Source organism: Leptonychotes weddellii, chromosome 8, assembly GCF_054177405.1.
Source record: "Leptonychotes weddellii isolate Sample4059 chromosome 8, ASM5417740v2, whole genome shotgun sequence".
Classification (NCBI taxonomy): Eukaryota; Metazoa; Chordata; class Mammalia; order Carnivora; family Phocidae; genus Leptonychotes; species Leptonychotes weddellii.
In genome coordinates, this window is record NC_138376.1 from 103,957,788 (window position 1) to 103,980,508 (window position 22,721).

The window sequence follows — 22,721 nt, forward strand, 5'->3', positions numbered from 1 at the left end:
ATTTTCCTATTAAACAGGTAACAACTTACCAAAGGACTTACTCTACACATAATGTAAGAAAAAGTTTAGAAAATAATGTTTATCCATTCACTTCATATGCAAAGAAAATGCCATGCTTACACTGCCATTTGGTTGTGCTTATTAGAAATCATCCCTATTGATTGCTTAAAGCAAGATCTTGGAATCGGCTATCCTCAGTTCTTGTAGCTTGGCCTGTGACACCTCGAGCTCCTGGGCCTCTTCTGCCCATACTTTGCTCTTGGTACATTTCCTCCCCCCAACCCTAGTGACTCTCCTCTTGGCCTTTCTCTCTCTGAAAGCTAAACACCCTACACAACCACTACCCACGTGCAGACGATGTCAATGTTCCTCGTTTTTCCATTTCCCGGTACTAAGTCAATGATCCTTCACTGGGCAGCTCCCATTTCTCCCATTTCTCACAGGCCCCAAATGTTCTTTTCTCCTCAAACCCTGTCCTCCTTATCCAGAATTACCTCTCACACAAGATGCACCATCATTTATGGTCTCCAGGCCAGAAACCTAGCAGTGACCTGTAACCCCTTCTCCACCCCATCTCAGCCCAACATTCAGGTATTCTTGTTAATTCTACAACTTAAATGTTACTTCCTTCCCCACACCATTTTTGTAATTCCTGCATACCTTTTTTTTTTTTTTTACTAGAATACATTATTTTATTTTATTTTGTTTTGTTTTGTTTCTCCTAATGTTCAATTTTTTCTGAATTGTAGTTAGTTAACATATAGTATAATATTAGTTTCAGGAGTAGAATTTAGTGATTCATCACTTAATATCACAACCAGTGCTCATCACAAGTGCCCTCTCAATACCTATCACCCATGTAGCCCATCCCCTGATCACCTCCCTCTAGCAACCCTCACTTTGTTCTCTATAGTTAAGAGTCTCTATGGTTTGTCTCCCGCTCTTTTTTTTTAGTTTCCCCTATGTTCATCTGTTTTGTTTCCTATATATGAGTGAAATCATATGGTATTTGTCTTTCTCTGCCTGACTTACTTTGCTTAGCATAAAACACTTCAGCTCCACCCATGTTTCTGCAGATGACAAGAGTTCATTCTTTTTTTTTTTTTTTAAAGATTTTATTTATTTATTTGACAGAGAGAGACACAGCGGGAGAGGGAACGCAAGCAGGGGGAGCGGGAAAGGGAGAAGCGGGCTTCCCGCCGAGCAGGGAGCCCGATGCAGGGCTCGATCCCAGGACTCTGGGATCATGACCTGAGCCGAAGGCAGACACTTAACCGACTGGGTCACCCAGGCGCCCCGAGTTCATTCTTTTTGATGGCTGAATAATATTCCACTGCGGATATATCTATATCTATACCTATCTATATGCCACATCTTCTTTATTCATTCTGCAGACTTTGATCATTACAAGATTTAGCAATTATTTATCTCTATGTCTGCATCCCCTATTAGCCTTGAATTCGTCAAGGGAGGATACTGGATCTTATTGTGGAGAAGAATTAACTAATTGCACATTTGGTGGAGTGAGGCTAACTGGTAAGGGTAAAGCTAGAGACATCAGTGACTACAGCAAGTAGCAGTGAGAAGAAAGGGCCTGACATAACACTAAAAGGTACTGCAAAACTGATGTTCAATGGTGTCCCCTAGAGTTGTTCATACCCAGCCTGCACAGCCACATGCAGAGTAAACACACTTGATTACTACACTTGAATCCATGAACAGGAATTTATTAAATGCCTGCTGTGTAACCAACACTGTGGTAGGCGCTGGTGGGGAATAAAGAAGTATCAGACACGAGCCTCCCCCCTTCAAGAGCCTTCCATCTGGCTGGAGAGAAGAGATAAATGCATGGTGCATGACAGTACTGAATTAATTGATTTACATGCATAGACTGTGTCTTGGAGGAGAAAAGAATTGAGACTAATAGTGAAGGGCTTCATGCAGAAGGTGAACTCGAGAAGGACCTCCAAAATGGGTAAAATCCCATAGAAAAGGAGACTGAAAAGAAAAAAAAAAAAAAAAAAACCACATAAGTTCTGGAATGTGTTCCAGAACAGGACACTCAGGAGACTGGCAGGACAGCGGGAGAGGCTACCTGAGCTGAGATAGTAGGAACAAGGCAGTGCAGGTAAAAGAATGAATACAGGAAAAGGGTAAATGCGCAAAGCATGTAAGAGTCACTTGTTGGAGCAAATTGTAATAAAATTTGGCCCAGTACACTACTTAAGGTTGATATTTCTTTTGGCTCAGTTGAATTTCCTTAAGTCTTCTTACCCAAGAAGGACAAGGACATGGATCCAGCAGTCTGCCAAGGTAAAGGTGGGGAGAGGGTGGGCCTGATGTCAATCAACGAAACAGCAGCTGATTAAGGAGGGGCATTAAGGAGTCTCTTGCTTCCTCTCAGGGACTAAAAGACTGATCACTTCAATAGGAAAGGCAACATCAAAAGGAATTGAGCACTGGGCAAACCAGAATTAGAAATGCACAGTAGAACATCAATGACAGACTCTCCGAGTATGTGTTTCCCTACAGACAGAGCGCTGAGAGCCCTGATCCAGAGAAACATCTTTGTGCGTGAGTGTGATTGATGAAAACAGAAGATATCAGTTAAAGGACAAGAAAGGAAATGAAAAAGATGTGTGAGATCTGTCAACCTTTTCCCTAAGTACCCTTCCCATCCTCAGCGAGTGCAGTACGCGACCAACGTGACAGAAAACTCATCGTGAAACTCAAGCCAGTGGCAGAGCAGAATGAGCAATTTCATAGAACAACAACGGACCTGAGGTCTGCAACAGAACTACAAAAGGAAGAAAAGTTAACTGTTAAACCTCCAACAGTTATGTTCTGCCTGGTTTGGGAACAACAAAATGTAGAGGCCGGGTCGTCTTAACTCTAATTCCCAGATGTAAATGTTTTCCTTTTCTAAGCTTGCTTAGCAAATGAACATGCTAGACTCCAGGAGACTTTTTTTCTGTAATTTGTTGTGCATTATCAGCTATTTACATAATTACTCTCATTAAGCTAGTTACAGCAGTTCCTGTAAATATGTGAAAGATCCCTGAAACATGTAATTATGTCCTTATATCATTAATTAAACTATATCAGCTGAGAAAATTACGGTAAATATGTCTGGAGGTGTTCTTAGTCTGTGTAATGGAGACATAGAATTCTTTATTGAACTACAATAACGTGCTCTGCACTCATAACACATTTCAAACACCACTTACGATGTTTAAAGTCTAGGATATCGGGCATAAAAGAAAAATGTATCTTTCATAGCCATAATAGTTTGAAAAACTGATACAGTTTTTAGATTCCCTTCATTACCTCCTCAGATAGAATGCAAATTGACAGGTGGGTCTTATGCCCCAGTGGTCATTCCTGGAATTGCAGCAGAAGCCTGCCCAGCCGGAGCCCTGAGCTCTTTTCCTGGAAGAGGTCCCACCAAGGCCCAGCCAAGCCCCCAGCCCCCATGCTGCCTCCCATGCTGGACCAGCCCCCAATTTGTTCCCTCCTGGATTCTCATGCCCTTGCCAAACAACTCTTTCCTTAGCGTTATGTGTACATAGCTGTCCCGATGCCCCTAGCCAAAGTATGAGATTGGTAATGGTAGGATGCCCAGGTAAGATTGCATTTTAAAGGACACACACATCAGAAGAGTGAAAATCTCAAGATACTACATTTCTAAAGATAAAATTTCAGACTTCGTGAGCATGAGTTGTGGGGCTGAGCATCCAGCCTTTTATTTCCTCCACATCAGACAGCTTCTGCCTCCTCCTGAGGCAGGCCCCTGCAGTCAGCATTCGGAGGCACTTCAAACCCTGCACCAGGAAACAGTACCTCCATTCAGTCAAGAAAAACTGCAGGTAGCTCTGCCAGGGGGCGGGTGGGGGGAGGGCGGGGGGGGGTGGCAAACGATGGCCACCGAGCCCTTATTGGCTCAGAGGATGCTTGCTGTAAAGGAAAAGGTAGCTAGGACGAAAAAGATGAGGGGATCCCCAGAGCTTCAGAAAGACACACAGGAAACCCCCTCCCTCAGAAAATAACAAACAGAGAAAGCTTTCAGTTCTTCAAGTGCAAAAAATAAAAGCTTGTGACTAGAATTCTGATTCTCTTTAGTTTAATGTTTATTTCTGGGGAGAGGAAAAGGTTAACTTGGTTCTTATACCCAAATGTTACACAAGGGTTCATCTTTTTTGGAAATCAAAAAGAGGCCCCATTCTTTGAAATAGAAATTTTTTAAGTTTTAGAAGAAAGTACATGATTTTATTCTTAATAATTATAAAAATAATATTTCCACTTGTCTCTATCTTTGTATGTAGCAGAGGACGTACATAACTATACTGTCATCCAATTCACACTTATGGACTAAATAGTTATTTAGGTTGTGATGAACACTGGGTGCTATAAGCAACTAATGAATCATTGAACACTACATCAAAAACTAATGATGTACTGTATGTTGGCTAACTGAACATAATAAAAAATAAAAAATAAATAAATAGTTATTTAAAAACTAGATTTGGATGAGGATTTCTGCCCACTTTCCAATTCATGCCCTGAGACAGAATTAAACTCATTCTATAAAATGACACATGATCACCTAACTCACTTTTGGGGTCCACCAATGATTTCGTGAGTAAATGACTGTGGAAATTCTCCCCTTAAAAATGAAATGAATGTATTCATTATAATTTATATGCAGTTTAAAGTGTCCCCTAAAGTCTACCCCCAGACCCAGGTCGGGAACCCCTAAAATACACTTTGAATGTTTAGTATTTATTAGATTGCGTGTGTTCTCCGTTAGGAGGCTCTGGAGTAAGGTGAAAAATCAACCAAAAACCTTGAATGTGAGAAAGTCCTGGCTGATAAAAATGTGTAATACAGCATACTGGCAGTGTTTTAATATAAACACTGGTCAAGAAATTAGATCAACTTTTAGTACACAAACACTACAAATACAGCTAGTTCCACTCCCCGATCCTTCCTTCCTTCGGTGAGTTTTCACACAGGCTCAGAATACTTTATATGGATTAGCTATTCTCCAACATACTCCTGAGGTAGCATTGTCTTTCCAATCATGCAGTGGTGTCATATCTGGGCCCCAAAGAGAAGCAGGCTCCACAGATTTCTCAGTCACCTCCAGGTTGTCAGCCTCTGTCTTTACCTCAGGATTCACCTACCTTCAGATCAACCTGGTTTTCTCAAGGGGAAACATGGCTCCGAAGGCAGCTTCCTTTCCAAATCAACCCCAGTCAAAATGCCGGGGCTGGGGAATGTGAAGAGAAAACAAGGCATAGGCGAGATCTTTCAAGGTTTCTGGATCCCTAAGAGCACCATCCCCAAAGTTGTAATTTGCTAACCAGAAGAGTTCAGCAGGAGAGATATTGTACCAGCCCCAGAGACGAGACCAGAGTCTCCTAGAAATCCTTCTCTTTCACTTGGTGACAGCCACGCCATGATCTCATTGGAAAGCCCTCAGTTAAGCTGTGCAATGCTACCTCCAAAATCAAGGTTCTTTTAGAGCTCTACTGAGATGGAAAAGTGATGTGAAAATAGCATTTTTCGTATTGACCCAAAGTTTTATTCCTTCTGGCAAGTAATTGCAGAAGCTAATCTCTTGGTCAGCCAAAGTAAATAAGCCTTTGGGATCACATGCCTGGCCATGGAGTTCATCCCAGGATATGGAACTACACACGGAGGTCCCGATACCATCAGTGGATTAACACACCTCACTTAGGTAGTAGTTGCTCTCACAAGTGGGATCAGCATGACTTCACAATGAGGAAAACAAGAATCTAATACGTAATTTTAAAGACATCAATGATATCCAAAAAAGCGTATGTTTTTGGAGAAAATGGTTTTTAAATTTATTTTATTTAATTTATTGTTTTATTATTTTTTTTAAGATTTTATTTATTTGAGAGAGAGAGAGAATGAGCCAGAGGGGGAGAGGGAGATAGAGAATCTGAAGCAGACTCTACACTGTGAGCAGAACCCGATGCTGGGCTCGATCTCACGATCCCGAGATCACCACTGGAGCCGAAACCAAGAGCCAGTCGCTCAATGGACTGTGCCACCCAGGAGTCCCTGAAGAAAATGTTTTGTAAAACATTTTACAATGTGCTATCATGTGTACGTTCTGGGTACTGCATTTATTGGAGGCAGACTAGGACCTAAGCAAACCCGAAAAGGCCAGCTTACCTCTAGGTTTCTTCCCACGTCCACCCAGTGGGCTGCACTCACTAGGATTTATCTCCTACTGAATGAGGCTTTTCACTCCAGTGTCCCACCTGGGCCTATTCTTCACCAAACCCCCAACTCAAAAACAAAAGCACACTAAGGGGTAATAGTTATAAATGGATCAATATGCTCATTTAATTCAAGGCAATAGTTGGAAAAGGAGTCTGATACCACCCTAGGGTTACTATGTGCAGGTGGGCAGAGAAAACATCTGGACAGGCCAGTTGACTGAAAACGTGTTAGACTGGGCTCTACAGGGCAAGTCCTCTCCAACATCTTCTCCGGTTGTTTTATAATTATGGATAACCTAAGCTCTCTCCCAGGAACATAATGCACATGGCATGGTAAAGCTCGCTGAGCTCTGTCACATTCATCTTTGTCGCCAGTGCCGAAGGACTTGCTGGTGGCAGCACCCTGCTGCTGATGTTGTTCCCGCTGACAGTGAAGGAGGTCCTGTTGACTGTCTGGGGAGCACGCTGAGGTGAGGGGGCGTTGGGGACTGGCCTGCGGGCACCCGGAGATAGAGCTAGTAGCCAGGGCAATGGGGAGACTCTCTTGAGGAGGCGATGGATGGGGTGACCCTATTTACCATGGCCATCAGAGAGTAAGCCCAATGTTTGTTGGCCTCCAGTGAAGGGATAGGATGCTCTGTTTATGTGAACACAGCATGGCCAACATGATACTCTGCTCACTGTGAAACTTGAAAATTTTTTTCTAAATCCCAGAAGAAAAAATAGACAAATACGATTTATTTCTATATACAAAAGCAACATAAATTTTGTAAGCCACATTACTAGAGTTGCCTTACATGTACTTTTGGGTACAAAGAGAGGCTCAAAAGGGTATCTAACTATGTGACTATCAGAGCCCTGACTTTCTGATTTTTGGAAGTAGCCGACTTCAGCACTGGTCACCTCTGATGGTTTGAGTGTTTACTGTTGACTCCCTTTCTTCTCTGAACATCATGTTATGTATTCCATAAAGGACAAGCGTTTAGGTTTACATGAAACCTGACTGCAAAACTACTGAAGCCCAGTTGTTTTCTTTAATGAGCACATGTCTAATCACTGCCAACTAATTCCTATGGCTCCAGGCTTGGCTCAAAGCCAGAAATGCCAGTAATTACCAACCTCAGAAGGTCATGTACTCCTTCTTTGGGAAATTATCTGGAGTAAGTCCTAATTCAAAAATCTCTGTGGAGTTATTCTTCATTCTGTTTTGCTGCAATGGATAAACCTTTGTATAGGCCTAAGATTCCACAACCCCTCTCAAAATGAGTTATATTTTCAGCTCACTCATTATTTCCAAAAAATCATCATTGGATTATCTTATTCCATCAACTGAAAAGAAATTAAGGAACCTCACCTTTTTTATCGGGGGTGAGGGGAGGGAGGGTGGTGGAGATAAAGTTTCTAGGAAAGCCCACAGCATTGGGATCAAAATGGCCTGGGTTAAAATTCTGGCTCTGAACTTTAAAGGTAATGTAAATTTGCACATGTACTTAAACTTGAAACTGCTCTGTTTCTTTCTCAGTCAAATGGAGATCGTATCACCTACCTGGCAAAGATGCTTTGAGAATTAAGAGTTAGCCCACAAAATGCCTGCCATATAGCAATCGCTTAATAAATGGTAGCTACTAATGTACTGTTTCAATTAAATGGCTGTGAACCATATTTGTGTTCTAAAAATAAGTTATCCACAGTTTATGAAATACTTTGAAATATATTATCCACGTGATTCTCACTTTGATTCTGTAGGGTCATGCATAAAATAGGCATCATCTCCATTATATAGATGAAGATACGGGCTTAAACATTAAGCATTTTGCCCAAAGTTGCACAGTTTGTTTGGGAGTGTTGGGACAACTTAGGGTCTCAAACTCTAAATCAGATATGTATTTCTTCCCTCCTGCTACCCTGCCTACTGTCACTGACCCAGGCAGCCTATATTCATTCTTTTAAGGTAAAATGTTAAGTATTTAAGTAAAATTCTAATGTTGAATAATTAAATGGAACCTATTAGGAAAAATGTTCTTATTTTCATTTTTCAAAATTCTGCAAATCTGACCCTTAAGGAAATGATGAGAGCAAGTATGAATAGCTTGAAGATCTTATTGATAAGTATTTGACCTTGAACAATTTCATGTTCTGTAGCCATTAATTACATATGGCCATTGAGCAACTGAACTGTGGCTTGTGTGACCAAGAAACTGCATTTTAAATTTTAGTTGTTTTTCATTAATTTAATATTAAATTTAAAATCTGACTTCTGCTTCAGCTACTGAAAAACTTTTAGGTATGTTTGAAACAACTTGGATACATAAATTTACTTTTTGAGTTGTACATTTTATGAAATCTGTACACAGAACAAATATTTTTGATGCAAATTAGCATTTGAGTGGAGATGTGTTGTAAATGTAATATGCAAACCAGTTTTCAAAGACTCAGTACCAAAACAGAAGGCAAAATGTCTTCTTAATAATTTTTAATATTGATTTATGCATTGAAATGATAATATTTTGGATATGTTAGGTTAAGGAAGATACGTTATTACAATTAGAGATATCAGTTTCTGTTTACTTTTTTAAAACATGGCCACAAAAACTTTTTAAAGCAGATACATGGCTGGCATTAAATTTTATTTGGTGGCACCGTTCCACAGGAAACCCAATTATCTATGTAACTGGGGAAAATCACAGATAATATCACGTTTCATTTTATTGATAAATTTTCATTGTTGACTGGCCTGAGTCTCAGTTTCTTCATTACTAAGATCTTTCAGAGTGCTACTATCTCTGAGATAGCCAGAGAGAAAGCAGGATTTTTTTTTGGTAGAGAGGCAAGCAAAGGCCTAAAAAATCCTGAAATGGACATAACTATTGAATTAAAAGCTACGTTCACTCTAATTCAGTGCCTCAAATACTTATGGGATGTCTGTGAAATGAAAATGTTACACAATATTACACAAAGGTTAATAGAACCCAAAACTCTGGTCTCTGAGGTGCCTTCATCTTAAATCACAGCATCAGCATCACCTGATTCTGCCTATTAAAAATGCAGATTCCTGGATCCCAGCAAGGCCTATTGAGTTCAACTCTGAACTATGGCAATTTAGGAGTCTGCGCATTGAAGGGCAGCTCTATGATTCTAAAATATGAGACCCACTGGTCCAGCGGACGAGAGAGAGAGACATGAAACAAAGTTTAAAACTAATGTAAGTCCTGTTAGACATTCGCAGTGTTCCAGGGAAGTGTTCCAGGGAAGACGTTCTCAAGCAGAAGGTGTCTAACCTGAGGCTGGAATGACAAGCAGGAGTTAGTCACTAAAGAAGGAAGGGGGGAGAGGGCAAGCAGAAGATCAGAATGAGCAAGGTATTTGAGCACAGATCCTCATGGCACGTGGGGTGGCATATGAGCAGTGGACTCTTACTAGGGCTTAAACATCATAGGAGGCTATGAAAAGTCTCGGATGCAATGCTAAGGATTTTGATTCCTCGCCCGTAGGTAGGTTGTTTTTTAGGGTGAAGGAGACATTGGCAGAGGTGGTAGGGGAGGCATGTGTCCTCTGAAAACAGTTTCCAGATGACCCTGATAGTCTGGTCCAGACTACAAGCAGGATTTCAAGCCAAGGATCATTATGGCCAGGTCTGTGCTTACAGATTTTTCTGTCTGACAACTGTGAAAAGAATGACATTTAAGGAAGTTAACTAAGCTTCAGAGAGTGGAGAAATGTCTCAACTGAAGTGGTGGTAGGAGGGATAAAAAGGAGAGCAATCACTGGATAAACGTTAAAGAAGTAAACTTAGCAGGAATTTGTGTTTGATTAGATCTTGGGGCAGAGAAAATTTAGGGTGACTCCCAAGTCCTTGCTTTGACTCACCAAGAGGGTGGCTATGCCATTTGCGGCCAGAGAACACCAACAACCCAGCCTGCTCTAATTTCAAAATTTTATCTGGCATGTTCTTCTGAATGAGTCATTCTATGCAAAACCTGTCGACAGTCTTCAAAAGGATCCATAAATCCATCACATGTCACAAGACTGTAGACCAGCACACCAGGAACTGTATCAGGTTTTGCATTAAGAAGATTTGTTCCCATGCTACGTTTTCAAAGGAACCTATTTACTATTTGGGATTTGAATCAACATTACCATCATGAAAGTTCTGATATTCACATACTTAAAAGTACTCCTAAGTACATTGTAATGAGATTTTTTTTAAATTTTAAACATTAGTAACACTTCCTTCATATATCCATATAAATCAAATGGTTAAATAAAAAGTCCAAGAGTCTAGGGGCGCCTGGGTGGCTCAGTTGGTTAAGCGACTGCCTTCGGCTCAGGTCATGATCCTGGAGTCCCGGGATCGAGTCCCACATCGGGCTCCCTGCTCGGCGGGGAGCCTGCTTCTCCCTCTGACCCTCCCCCTTCTCATGTGCTCTCTCTCTCTCTCATTCTGTCTCAAATAAATAAATAAAATCTTTAAAAAAAAAAAAAAAAAAAAAGTCCAAGAGTCTAAAGATGAAAAGTAACTTCTTTCTCAAGGTAGTTTGCGTTTGTATTGCTCTTCAATTGTTCTATGAAGATATCATTAACTCTCAGGTATTTAAAAGAAAGAAAAAGCCCCAACAGGGCTTTCAGAAAAGAAACTATATATAATCTCAACTAAAAAAGAAATTAAAACTTTTATAGGAGAACTTTGACATACCTGATATTTTTCAACAAAATATTGCCTTTCATTACAAAAGTTCTCTCGGTCAGACTGTACCCTAAAACAGGATCAGATCAGCTTCCCCATATTCCCACAGAGCTATCAGTTTGGAAGTTTTTCCAAAATTTTAACCCAAAGGATTAGAAACAATTAGACATAGCTTTTCTAAAGGATATTTTCTTTACAAAAAAGTAAAATGTTTTGCTTAATACAAATATTTAAACCAAATTAAGATAATCCTGAGAATGGCTTTTTTCATAGGCCAGTTAACTATTTTTATTTATTTCTTAGAACTAACACTGAAAAGTAAATCAATATATGTAATCTTTATAGATGTCACAACATTGTAGTATTGGTTTCACACTTCTACAAACTTTTTATATTTCTAGCGATACATTTAAATGAAAAGAGAAGAGTTACATTTCAATGAAAAGAGTTATAGTATACTTTATCTTAACAGGTTGACATTTTTAAAAAATTTTTTTAGATTTACTTATTCATTTATTTATTTGAGAAAGAGAGAGAGAGCACAAGCAGGGGGAGTGGCAGGCAGAGGGAGAAGCAGGCTCCCCACGGAGCAAGGAGCCCGAGAAGGCAGATCCCTAACTGACTGAGCCACCCAGGCGCCCCATAGGTTGACATTTTAAATTATGTAGTCCACTTGATGTGAAAGGCCAAAGAACAGTAATAACTACCCTAAAGCTATTCCTTTCTTCCTTTCTCCCTTCCTTCCTCCTTTCCTCCCAACCCTCCCTTCCTTAGACTGTGGGTTCAGATAAGAGAGAGGGAGGGAGAGAGAGAGGGAGGAAGGAAGGAGAAAGGAAAGGGAGAGAGAAATAGGAAAGATATACTAGTGATTAGAAAAAATGCCAGTTCTTACCAAATTGTTTTTACAAAGACTAAGAAAGCTTCTCATACTTGCTGGAATTAAGCACTCATTGATTTTATGACTAGTTTCAAAATGGATGGCTACTTGAGGTAAAGAAATAGGATTTAATATTGTAGAAAGTTATATTAAAGTAAATAAATGGAGATAAATTTACAATGATAAAACAGGAGAGGAATTCAGAAAAATGATATATGGAGGGGGAACAAACCAGGCTTTGAAAGAAAACAGCTCCAGAGTCAATTCACCAAAAGGACAGCAATCTTTACAAATATTAGAAATAAAGCACTACTACTGAGATTAAAATGATGGCCTTGATATAATTTGTAAGGTTACCAATCTTTGCCTGAGGAGAGAATTGAATCCATGGGAGGGATTCACAACTGAAGAAAAATGACAAGAACATCAAAGTGTAAGAATTAAAGTTGGAGCCTACCATAGAGCCGTGGAAAGCACTCAAGATTTGGAATAAAAACCTGGGTTTAAACAATCCCAGCTCTTCAATTTATTATCTGTGTGGACTTGGGTAAGTCACTTCACCTCTCTCAATTTCAGTTACCCCCACCCCAAAATGGAAAAAATAGTATGTGGAGGGGCTGGGGGGGGAACAAAAAATGTAGGCAGCAGAAAGACAAGAACTGCTATAAGGATTGAATGAGGTAATATATGGCAAAGCCTGTTGCAAACTCTAAAACCCAAAGGTAAGGCATTATTAAGTATATTTTAAACACACACACACAACAGCTCCAACTAATTCCTCATTAATTGTTATTGCACAAAACATTTATGTGCGTACTTGCGCTCAAGACCCAGTTCTAGAACTGAGCATATAGAAAGATAGAAGAGGGGCGTCTGGATGATTCCATCGGTTAAGCGGCTGCCTTCAGCTCAGGTCATGATCCCAGGGTACCCGGATGGAGCCCCATATCAGGCTCCCTGCTCATGGGGGAGTCTGCTTCTCCCTCTCCCTCTGCCTTCCTCTCTGCCTACTTGTGCTTACTCGCTCTCTCTGTCAAATAAATAAATAAAATCTTTAAAAATAAAAAAGATAGATAGAAGATACTGTCTCTCCCCTCTAGTTTATAATCAAGACACAAGATGAGATAAGGCACATTATAATAATCAAAGACATAGATAAAGGAAGTAAATAAATAACAAAGGAAGGCAATGGAGGCCGCATGCTCAATAAAAGGCAGGAAAGGTGGGCATTAACACGACTCACAGGTGGGAGCAGTGATTGTGGAGCGGGGAAGCCTAGGAGAACTTCAGAAGGCAGTTTGGGCTTCTGTGGAGCCTGAAAGATGGGGGGCACTTAAGTAAGCAAGGAGGAGGAAGGAAGGCATTGCAGGCAAGAGGCATGGTGTAAGTAAAGGCCCTCAGATTGCCAATGGCTTCTTGGGGAGGAAGCAGAATGACCAGGGCCTGGTAGAAGGTAAGGTTGGAAGGTAGCTTGTGTTGTAAAGCAGAAAGACAGTCAGCCGGTGCGCCCCAGTCAAGCTGTCCAGGTTGCCTGTGGCTGCCGCCCATTCTGATTGGTCGGTACCTGAGCCATCCCAGTTATTAAATACCATCACCCCTGAGGGTAAGGTTGTGTAGGCACGGAGGCCAAAGCCAGCTCAAGACAGAAAATGCCAAGTTAAGGAGTTCAGATCTTATCTTCCCAACATTAGGGGCCAGTTAAGGATTTTTAACCAGATGACTAAACTGCCAAATGGGGTTACAGTGAGCTTGTGCTCACGGTGAGGTGATAATAGGTCGGGGAGAAAGAGCTCAGAGGGGAGAAAGAGCTCAGAGGGGAGAACATTAGTGAGGGGGTGTTGTGCTAGTTTAGGCTGAAGCAATGATCATCTGGAAGGAGGTGGTAACAATGGGCATGGAAAAGAGGCCCCGAATGTGCAAGAATTCGCAAGCAAAGGCCCACTTATGTCTGCAAGCCCACGCCTCGCACAGTGCCTGACACTGAGTAAACAGTCTCCATGTGTTTACCAATAAAAAGGAACTGTGGAAACATTGTAAAGTAGATAGAGGTAAAATGGGCTGCCCAGGTATCTTAGGGAGAAACAGAGAATTAAGGGCTGGAAGTACCTTTAAAGCTCTCTACCGTAATCTCCACATTATGAAAGTTTGGAATATGACACTCAGAGAAGTTGTATCCTGCCTGCACATTCAAAGAACCTGGCTTGGATACCTTGTTACTAAGTTACTCCAGTAAGCCTGTAGGTGTTACTGTTGTTGTTGCTGTTAAGATCTCTATTAATAAAAGCTTGCTATTTTGTCCACTGACTTTGAAATCTGCTCTTTTACTTTTATAACATATGTTGGGGGGAATGTGGAGAGGGAGGAGGAGTTGGCTAGAACAGTTGTGAGAAAAGATGGGAGAAAAATGACGTCTGTAAACTGGTTTTCAGGACTTTTTTTTTTAAGAATTTATTTACTTATTTGACAGAGAGAGAGCGCGCACGCGTGCGAGTGCAGAAGCAGGGGAAGGGGCAGGCCGAGGCCGAGGCAGAAGCAAGCTCCCTGAGGAGCTCCATCCAAGGACCCAGGATCATGACTTGAGCCAAAGGCAGACGCTTAATCCCTGGTTTTCAGGACTTTTCCTCAAAGCTTTGAAAAGATAATACTATCACTTGGGAAAAGGTGAGCAATTTCCTAAAGCAGATTTCCTAAAGCAGAAAGAGGTAAGGCCTTTAACCTCTTAGTAGTATTTTTCAAACTATGGTTCAGTACCCATAACCAGGGCACAAAAACAAGGCAGGGTTCATGACCAGGATATATTTAAAATAGGATGGAATGGAATCTGTTGGATGGGATGGGATAGAATGGAATAGAATAGAATAGAATAGAATAGAATAGAATAGAATAATAGAATAGATTGCATGGTTGGTAGTATGAGGTAATACTGTCTTATAAAACTTTTTTTAGCTCTAAGTGAGGGTGTGTGTGTGTGTTGAGATGGGAGGTAAAATGGGTTTGTTATTATGAGTCACAGTCAAAAATGTTTGAACTGTCCAATAAATATTTTTCTCAAAGTAAATGAAAACTTTTCAAAATCAGTTGACAAAATATAGAATTCTATCAAAAGAAGAAAAGACAAAAACATTTACGTATGCATGTCCAGAAAACTTACTTTACTCTCCAACAGCTCTCTTCACCTAGCCCCTACACTCAGTCTCAACCTCACTTTTTCAACTTCTTAAATATTCTCCAAAGTCTTTCCCTTGACCATCTCTCTACACAAATGCATATTAGCAAATCCACAATATAGTGCAACTATTGCCTTCATGCAGATGGCTCTTAAATAGAGAATTTCTCCAGTGTTGCCCTGGTAAATGTTTAACAACAGGTTTTCTGGGGTTGGGGAGCCTTTATTTGTAGCATTTGTCACTTTTTGTGGTATAAATACTCCAACCATAGCCAAGCCCAGCTACCCGCATGACTTCACTGAACACAAAATTGGGAAGATATGCACATTAGCATATGTTACATAGTATTTCCATCATGCAGATGTATTGGGGAAATCACCCCAAGAGCATACATACTAGTAAAATGTAGTAAAAAGAATTAGGAGATTATGACTTTTAAGTATTTATTACCTTTTTTGAAATACAATATATTTAATTGTAGGTTTATAACATTTAATTTTTAATCATGTCTGTGTCTAACAACTGGCTCACGAAATTCTGCCTGACCTCTCCAGTAGGCCGGGGTCCCACGCTCTCCGCCACCTGCTGATCAACTCTACCCGGATCTCTTCCATAAGAAACCACAAACTTAACATACTGAAATCTAAACTCACTTTCCTCTTTGAATCTCCATAGCGCACACTTCTCTTCCCCTCTTGACTTCCCTATTTCTATGAATGGTGCCTCTAATAGCCATCCAATCAGTTGCTAAGTCTTGAAGGTTCTGCCCGGCCAGTGTTCTTCTGATCTACCCCCTCTTTTTCATTCCAGTTAGAGTCACTGTCCTAGTCCAGACCAATTACCTGAACTCTTCCCCTTCATCTTCTTCTGACTACAGTCTATCTGACCATACTGTTAGATTAATCTTCCAAACGCACAGCTCTGAAAATGTAGCTCTTGAATTCAACACACCACACTCTAATCCTCTAGTCCGGCCTTCAAAGCTCTCCTTGCCCCAGGCAATCTAGACAGCTCCTTGTTCCCTGTGCTTGGAATATGCCTTGTGATTACTGATCCTGTGCTTCTGCTCAGTTTTCTCTTCCTCTGGAACACCCTTCCCTTATCATGGAAAAACTTGTATATTTTAACCAAGACTCAGTTCAAATGGTGATGAAGATAGGCAGGTTGTTTGCCTGAGGAATATATAATTTGGAGGGTGGAAATGCCAAATGAGGTGCCAAACCCAGAAATCATTTAAAGATAAAAACGTATTTGGTCGGGCGCCTGGGTGGCTCAGATGGTTAAGCATCTGCCTTCGGCTGAGGTCATGATCCCAGGGTCCTGGGATCGAGTCCCGCATCAAGCTCCCTGCTCAGCGGGGAGTCTGCTTCTCCCTCTGCCTCTCTCTCTCTCTCTCTCTGTCTCTCATGAATAAACAAATAAAATAAAATCTTTAAAAAAAAAAACGTATTTGGTCACTATCTAATACAGAGGTTCTATGAAACATGCACTAACATAGCACTTCCCCGATTGTTTTTACTAAAAGGTTTGCTGTGAGCTGACATGAAGTTTATCTCAAACCTATGGATTTCAATTCTATATGCTACAGCCGTCATTCATTAACTGAAATGATCAAGAATCGTCTGTACTGTAACCATTTGGTGTTTACTGTAATTATCTCTCTTTTAATAATGCTCTGAGCTAAAATGTGTTGAGAAGGTGAGGAGAGGTGGGCCGTAGAGACATGGAGCCCCAGAAGGCCGGTCTGTCACCACCACTGATAAGCCTCATTTGTCTTTGGCTCACTGACCACAGGTACTAAAGATCCACCACATGCTCAGGATTTCTCAACAGTCAGAAGCAAAAAAGCTGACATTTGTACCTTTGATACAGCTCTCTTCCTTTCAGCCATTCCCTGATGGTTAGCGTAAAGCAAAATGCTTTAAATGCTTGCTTTCTCACGGAGGAGAATCCTAGTGATGATCAGCAAGTGATAAGTGATTCCTTTCCTTTCAAGTTCAAATCTGAGGCTGAAGTTTAGCAGTAAAGGAAGAAAGAATAGGCTGCCACAGCCCTGTGGTCCCTAGCATCAACTTTCTCACAGACTTAAATTATTTTGGATTGGAGAGACTGAATCCTTAGCCGAGGAGAGGTGAAAGGGAATGAGGGGGGGGGGAATGTGATGAGAAACAACTGGCAAAGGTAAAAGTGTATTGAACCCTCTTCTCATCTCTCTTATATCGAGATTGTCAATGAGTTGTCTAGAAAACACTTCCATGAAAAACACTTGGGTACTTATTTAAAATGCAGATTCCTAGGCCCTACCTCAGACCTACTGAATCATAGTCTCTGGGGGCACTGCCTGGGACTGTATATTTTTCACGGGAACACTCAGTGTTTGTGATACACACTAAAGATCGAAGACCACTGTTCTTCAGTGCTAGCCAACTCTGGCCTGCAGGCTGGATATGGCCCTCAAGCTAAACATGTTTTTTATATTTAAAAAAAAAAAGAAGGAAAGAAAAGAACACACAATATAGCCCACAAAGTCTAAAACATTTACTATCTGGCCCTTTACAGAAACGTTGCTGACCCCTGTCTAATGCAATGCAAATAAAAGTCTGTATCTGAATTTAGCCCTATCCCAGCCCAGCCCCAGCTAAAATAACTGGTGTGGCAGATCTTAAAAAAAAAAAAAAATTAAAAGTGATGAAATATATAAAGTTCTTATCTAAAAATGCAGTTGTAATAATTACAAGTGGAGGGGAGAAATGTATAGTTATAGTAAACATTCTGTAACGGCTTTGAAAATATATTTTCATCTCTACAAGAATTTATAACTCCATTTGATTCTATCCTTCCATATACTTATCAGGTGGCAATATATCCCACATTAGCCTAGTAAGAATCACTGCACACATATACTCTTTATTGGACTATGCTTATGTTACACATACGAGGAAAAATATACAACTTATCTCAAAATGTCTATCTGGGGAATGAAAATATAATAAATTCTCAATACACACAGAAAAACGATGCACAGGGGCGCCTGGGTGGCTCAGTTGGTTAAGCGACTGCCTTCGGCTCAGGTCATGATCCTGGAGTCCCGGGATCGAGTCCCGCATCGGGCTCCCTGCTCAGTAGGGAGTCTGCTTCTCCCTCTCCCGCTCTCCCCCTCTTGTGCTCTCTCTCTCTCTCTCTCATTCTCTCTCTCAAATAAATAAATAAATAATCTTAAAAAAAAAAAGAAAAACGATGCACAAAGTAAACAAAGGGAATATAATTGAATTTGCTATCTTTCCACCTAAAAGGAGTTTAAGAATCATAGAGCAATTGTACCTCCTAATTATCTTGGGAAACATGAACTTATCTTCAGGAGGGTTCTTATACTCTGTGCTGAAGAGGCTCAGCTTGGGAATCACACCTGTTGGATTCATAAAGTAATCCCAAAGACAGAATGTAATTCCTTTCGGAGTAATTTCTACATGTTTGTTCTTTATTATTGTTTATTTTTGATACAGAGAAAGAAACTATTATAGAATCTACAAATAAATATTGGCTTTAAAAATATATTAACTTGCCGGGCGCCTGGGTGGCTCAGTTGGTTAAGCACCTGCCTTCTGCTCAGGTCATGATCTCAGGGTCCTGGGATCCAGCCCCACAGCAAGCTCCTTGCTCAGCAGGGAGTCAGCTTCTCCCTCTCCCTCTGCCTCTCCCCTCAACTCATGTTCTCTCTATCTCAAATAAATAAATAAAATCTTAAAAACAAACACTTTAAAAAATATATATATTAACTTGCAAGTGACTTGTCTTTCAGAACTGTGAACTGAAATATCTCACAGTAATTTTTGTTTCAGTGCTATTTTTTTCTCATGAAGAAAGTAATGTTAAAACCTTGCTAGCAACTAACATTTTTTGATAAGGATTTAAACTATATTACAATTTTTTTTTAAGAAACAAAGTTTAAAACACCAGATAAAGTCTTGAAACCTAGCATGCTTCACCATTTAATAAAATTATGACTCATTTCTGCAAGAAAATGCTTTTTTAGTAAGAAAAATGCTTTCTGAGCTAAGTTTAAACTGCCGCGGCACATGGGACACCCACAAACCCAGTCAGCAGAAGTCTCAAACTTATAAGATTAAAGGAAAAATAAATTAAGTGTGTACAGAGAATGAAAAAAAAAAAAATCCCCAATGGTACAAGTCTATAAACGGAAGTAAAACTAAAACTCCCCTAAAATCCCCCAATCATCAATCCTTATAAATTCAGCACTTATCTTCTCCCTTTATTTCTCCAGGAGCCCCTAGTTAAATGAACACAAAAGACTTCAATGATTTTTATCTCGTAAAACAGAGTCCCCAAACTACCCTAAGCCCGGATACCGACCTCCGCATCACAAACCGCTTAATTTTTAAAACCATGCAAGCACACGTGGGGTTTCCTTAGTTCCGTATGGAACCCCGTGGATTTTGCAGGTGTGCGATCCCGGGCGCGAGCTGCAGGAGTGGTGCGGGGGCCGAGGTGCGCGGTGGGCGCCGCCCGCGCCTGGCGGGGTGGGTGGGGCCGGGCGTGTGCCCGGGTGAGAGTGAAGTGCTAGTGACAACACCGAGGAGAGTGTGGGCTGTGTGGGCTCCAGGATCTCGGAGAGGAGTGAAAGCTCCGCCCGGATGCCCCATATGGAGCGGTGATAGCTGCAGCCCCACTTGGATTTAAGTGTCCTTTGTCATTAACAAGTTAAATTAGAGATATTAAAAACAAAAAACAGCCAAACGTCCCGTGAAAACACATGCTCCCGTCCCCTACTCCTCCTCCCCACCCCCCATTCCCCCATCTCCAGAGAGCTGAATTTTACACCCTGCCTAAAATCCAATCCCCCATGCAGGAGTTTCCCCCTCCCCCCGGCCCTTGCAGCCCCCACGACAGTGAGTCAGAGCCCGGCGAACTCGGGCGCTGGTGCCTGGGACACGCCGAGTGGGGCGGCGGTGGCGCGGCCGCCGAGGGGGGGGCGCGGTAGCAGCGGGACGTGGCGCTAGCCCGGGAGCGGGGTTTGCGCAAGAAAAGGCGCCGCCGCGGCCCCCGGCCGCCCCTCCCCGGCCCCGGGCTCCCCGCCCGCGCGCCGTCCGGGCCTCGCGGCGCGCCAGGCGCAGCGCGGCGGCGCGAGAAGCGAAGGGGAGCGGCGGCCCGGCCGGCCCGGCAGCCCGGCGGGCGGCAGCCAAGGCGACCGCGGAGGCGGCGGGCAGGGCGCGTGCGCACTGCAGGGGCGCCAGATTTGGCGGGAGGGGGAGTGTCCAAAGCTCTTTGTTTGATGGCATCTCTGTTTACAGAGTTTACATTTTAATATCAACCTGTTTCCTCCTCCTCCTTCTCCTCCTCCTCCGCGACCTCCTCCTCCTCCTCTTTCTCCTGAGAAACTTCGCCCCGGCGGTGCGGAACGCCGCTGCGCAGCCGGGGAGGGACGCAGGCAGGCGGCGGGCAGCGGGAGGCGGCAGCCCCGTGCGGTTCCCGCGGCTCCCAGCTGAGCCCCGCGCCCGCCGCGCCATGGCCCGGAGACCCCGACACAGGTAACGGGGAGCCCGGACGGGCGGCCGCGGGCAGGGGCGCTCGGGGCACCAGGCGCTCGGAGAGCAGGTGGGAATGCGTTCCCGGATCTTCTGTGGGGCTGTCAGATCCTGCGAGGACCTAGAGCCTCTGCCTCTGCAGCAGAAGCCGCGAGTGAAACTGATGAATGGAAGAGCCTATGCGGGAAATATATCAGGACGTCAGGAGGCATGCCCTGAGGCTCGTTTTACAAGTTGCGCGGGGATACGTTTCTCTCTAGGGGGCAAAAAAAGCAGCCCCTTCCAGCCGGGGCCAGAGAGGTGCCCACCAGCCCCGGGGAGCCCACTAGGTCCCTGGCTTGATGCCGCGGGCGTCGGCGAGGGAGTCGCAGCGTAATTGGTGGATGCATTGCGATATGTTTGGACTTGGAAGTGCAGAGCATATGGCAGATATAGGGAAAATGCCGGATTGTTTAGTAGCTGCAGGTAGTTCCTTAAATTTCATTCATTCTTTATGGAGGCGAAGAAGAGCGGCAGCTGACAGGCGGCTGCAAGGAAGGTTTTAGGGAGGAAAAGGGTCTCTACATTGGCAAATTGTTTTAAGCCCTGGTTTTGAAAGCTCTCATCATAGTACTCTGGGAGGCTTTTATTTCTTATGCAAGCACTTCACACGCACTCACACGCGTCCGCGCTGCACATGTCCCCGCACTTGGGGAGGCTCTCGGCGGGATGATGGGTGAAGTCCCCTCACGTTGTGGCCGCACGGAGGGGAAGAGGGAGAGGAGGAGGGAAATGCTCGTCCGAACTGTCAGTCGCTGGCGCTCCCGCTTCCTCTGGTCTCTGGACTTCCCGGACTGGACGCGCCGGAGTTCCCTGCGGGCCGCCGGGTGCGGGGACAAGCTCAGCGGCCGTCACGGTTGCCACTCAACGGACAAGGACGGAGGCGCGCAGCACCCAAGGCCGCTGCCGCGCAACCGGGACGCAATCCCTCTTCGCTGGGGCAAGAGGTCCGGGCGTGGCGCGCACACGTGGACGCGGCTGAGGTTACCGCTCCTCTCCACGCCCTGCTCCCGCCGCCTTAGCTAGCCCGGGAGGAGGACGGGTGACGGGCCGACCCTCGCTCAGAGGTTCTTGGTATAAGCCCCTGGAGGCAAAGCAAATCCAACCCCTTTCCTTCGGGTTGTTTGCTTTTCATGTACTTATTTGTTTTTGAACTGGCTGTCGCTTGTCCCCGCGCAGCGCTAGGAAGTTGCAAGGAGCGTGGGTGTGGGCCTGGGCCGTGCAGCTGCACCCTCCGGCCGGGCCTGGCCAGGCAGGGAGCAGCGCCTAGGCATGGCTGGGTGCCGGAGAAAAAGGGAGACGACCTGCGGGGGCGGGGGGGGGGGTGCCTGGGCTCCCTAGGCCTCGCCCAGGGCCCGGCCACGCGGGGCGGGGTGCTGCCCCTGAAGTGGTTTCACCTTCGCCTTTGGGACTTAACAGCGGAGGCCACCTTTTTTTTTTTTTTTGAGAGCAGAAACTGGGAGGAGGAGAAGGAAGCTGGGAAGGGGTGCTGGGAGGAGGCGCCGTGGAGACTCCGCGCCCCGCGATCTCTGCTGGCCGGGTGGGGCGGGGCCGCGCAGGTTCCTTGCAGCTCCCAGGTAGCGGAGAAGGGTGGCGGCCAGTAGGGGCGGGAGCCTTGAACCTGCCTCAGGGGGAAGAGAAACCCGGCTGCGGGCTCAAAGCCGTTTCTTGCTGGGCGAGCGTCAGCTTGGCAGGGATTATTAACCAGGTCAGCGAAATGAGTCTGAACCCCTTTTCTAGAATCACAGTAGCGGCCACAAGACACTTCCTCCCGCTCACCTCCCTCTTCCCAACCCCCAACACCTCTTTTCTTTTTCGTTTCTTTGCACGGTTTGTTTCCTTGACAGAATGTAATATTCATAGTTGTACTCTTGTAACCACACCAGGTCTAGCAGGTGGGAGTCGAGTGCATCAAGCCTGAAATCAACCTTTGAAAGTCCTCTGACTGTTGAGTCTGAGAGCTTGTCGGAGCAGATAAAGGAAAAGTTATTTCAGGTCCTTAGTAGACATTTGTCATGCAATTTAGGCTACCGGGACAACTTAGAGCGAGGGCATCGCCTGCAAAGCTCAAAAGCTCGCCCGGGTGCCAAACCTGCTGATGGTCCCAGGAGCAGACTATGAGCAGCCCTGGGCTCGCCCTGCTCCCCTTATGGGGAC

At 43.7% G+C, this 22,721-nt stretch overlaps 1 protein-coding gene across 2 annotated transcripts in view; it reads left to right on the forward strand.

The window, feature by feature from the left end:
- Window positions 1-20,264: 20,264 nt before the first annotated feature.
- MYB (MYB proto-oncogene, transcription factor) overlaps window positions 20,265-22,721 on the forward strand; it is a 35,576-nt gene continuing 33,119 nt past the window's right edge. For both annotated transcript variants that reach the window (XM_006738181.3, XM_006738184.3), the window contains exon 1: window positions 20,265-20,528. In XM_006738181.3, the coding sequence (XP_006738244.2) occupies window positions 20,506-20,528 (23 nt within the window). In that variant the 5' untranslated portion in view covers window positions 20,265-20,505. The remainder of the gene's footprint in view (window positions 20,529-22,721) is intronic.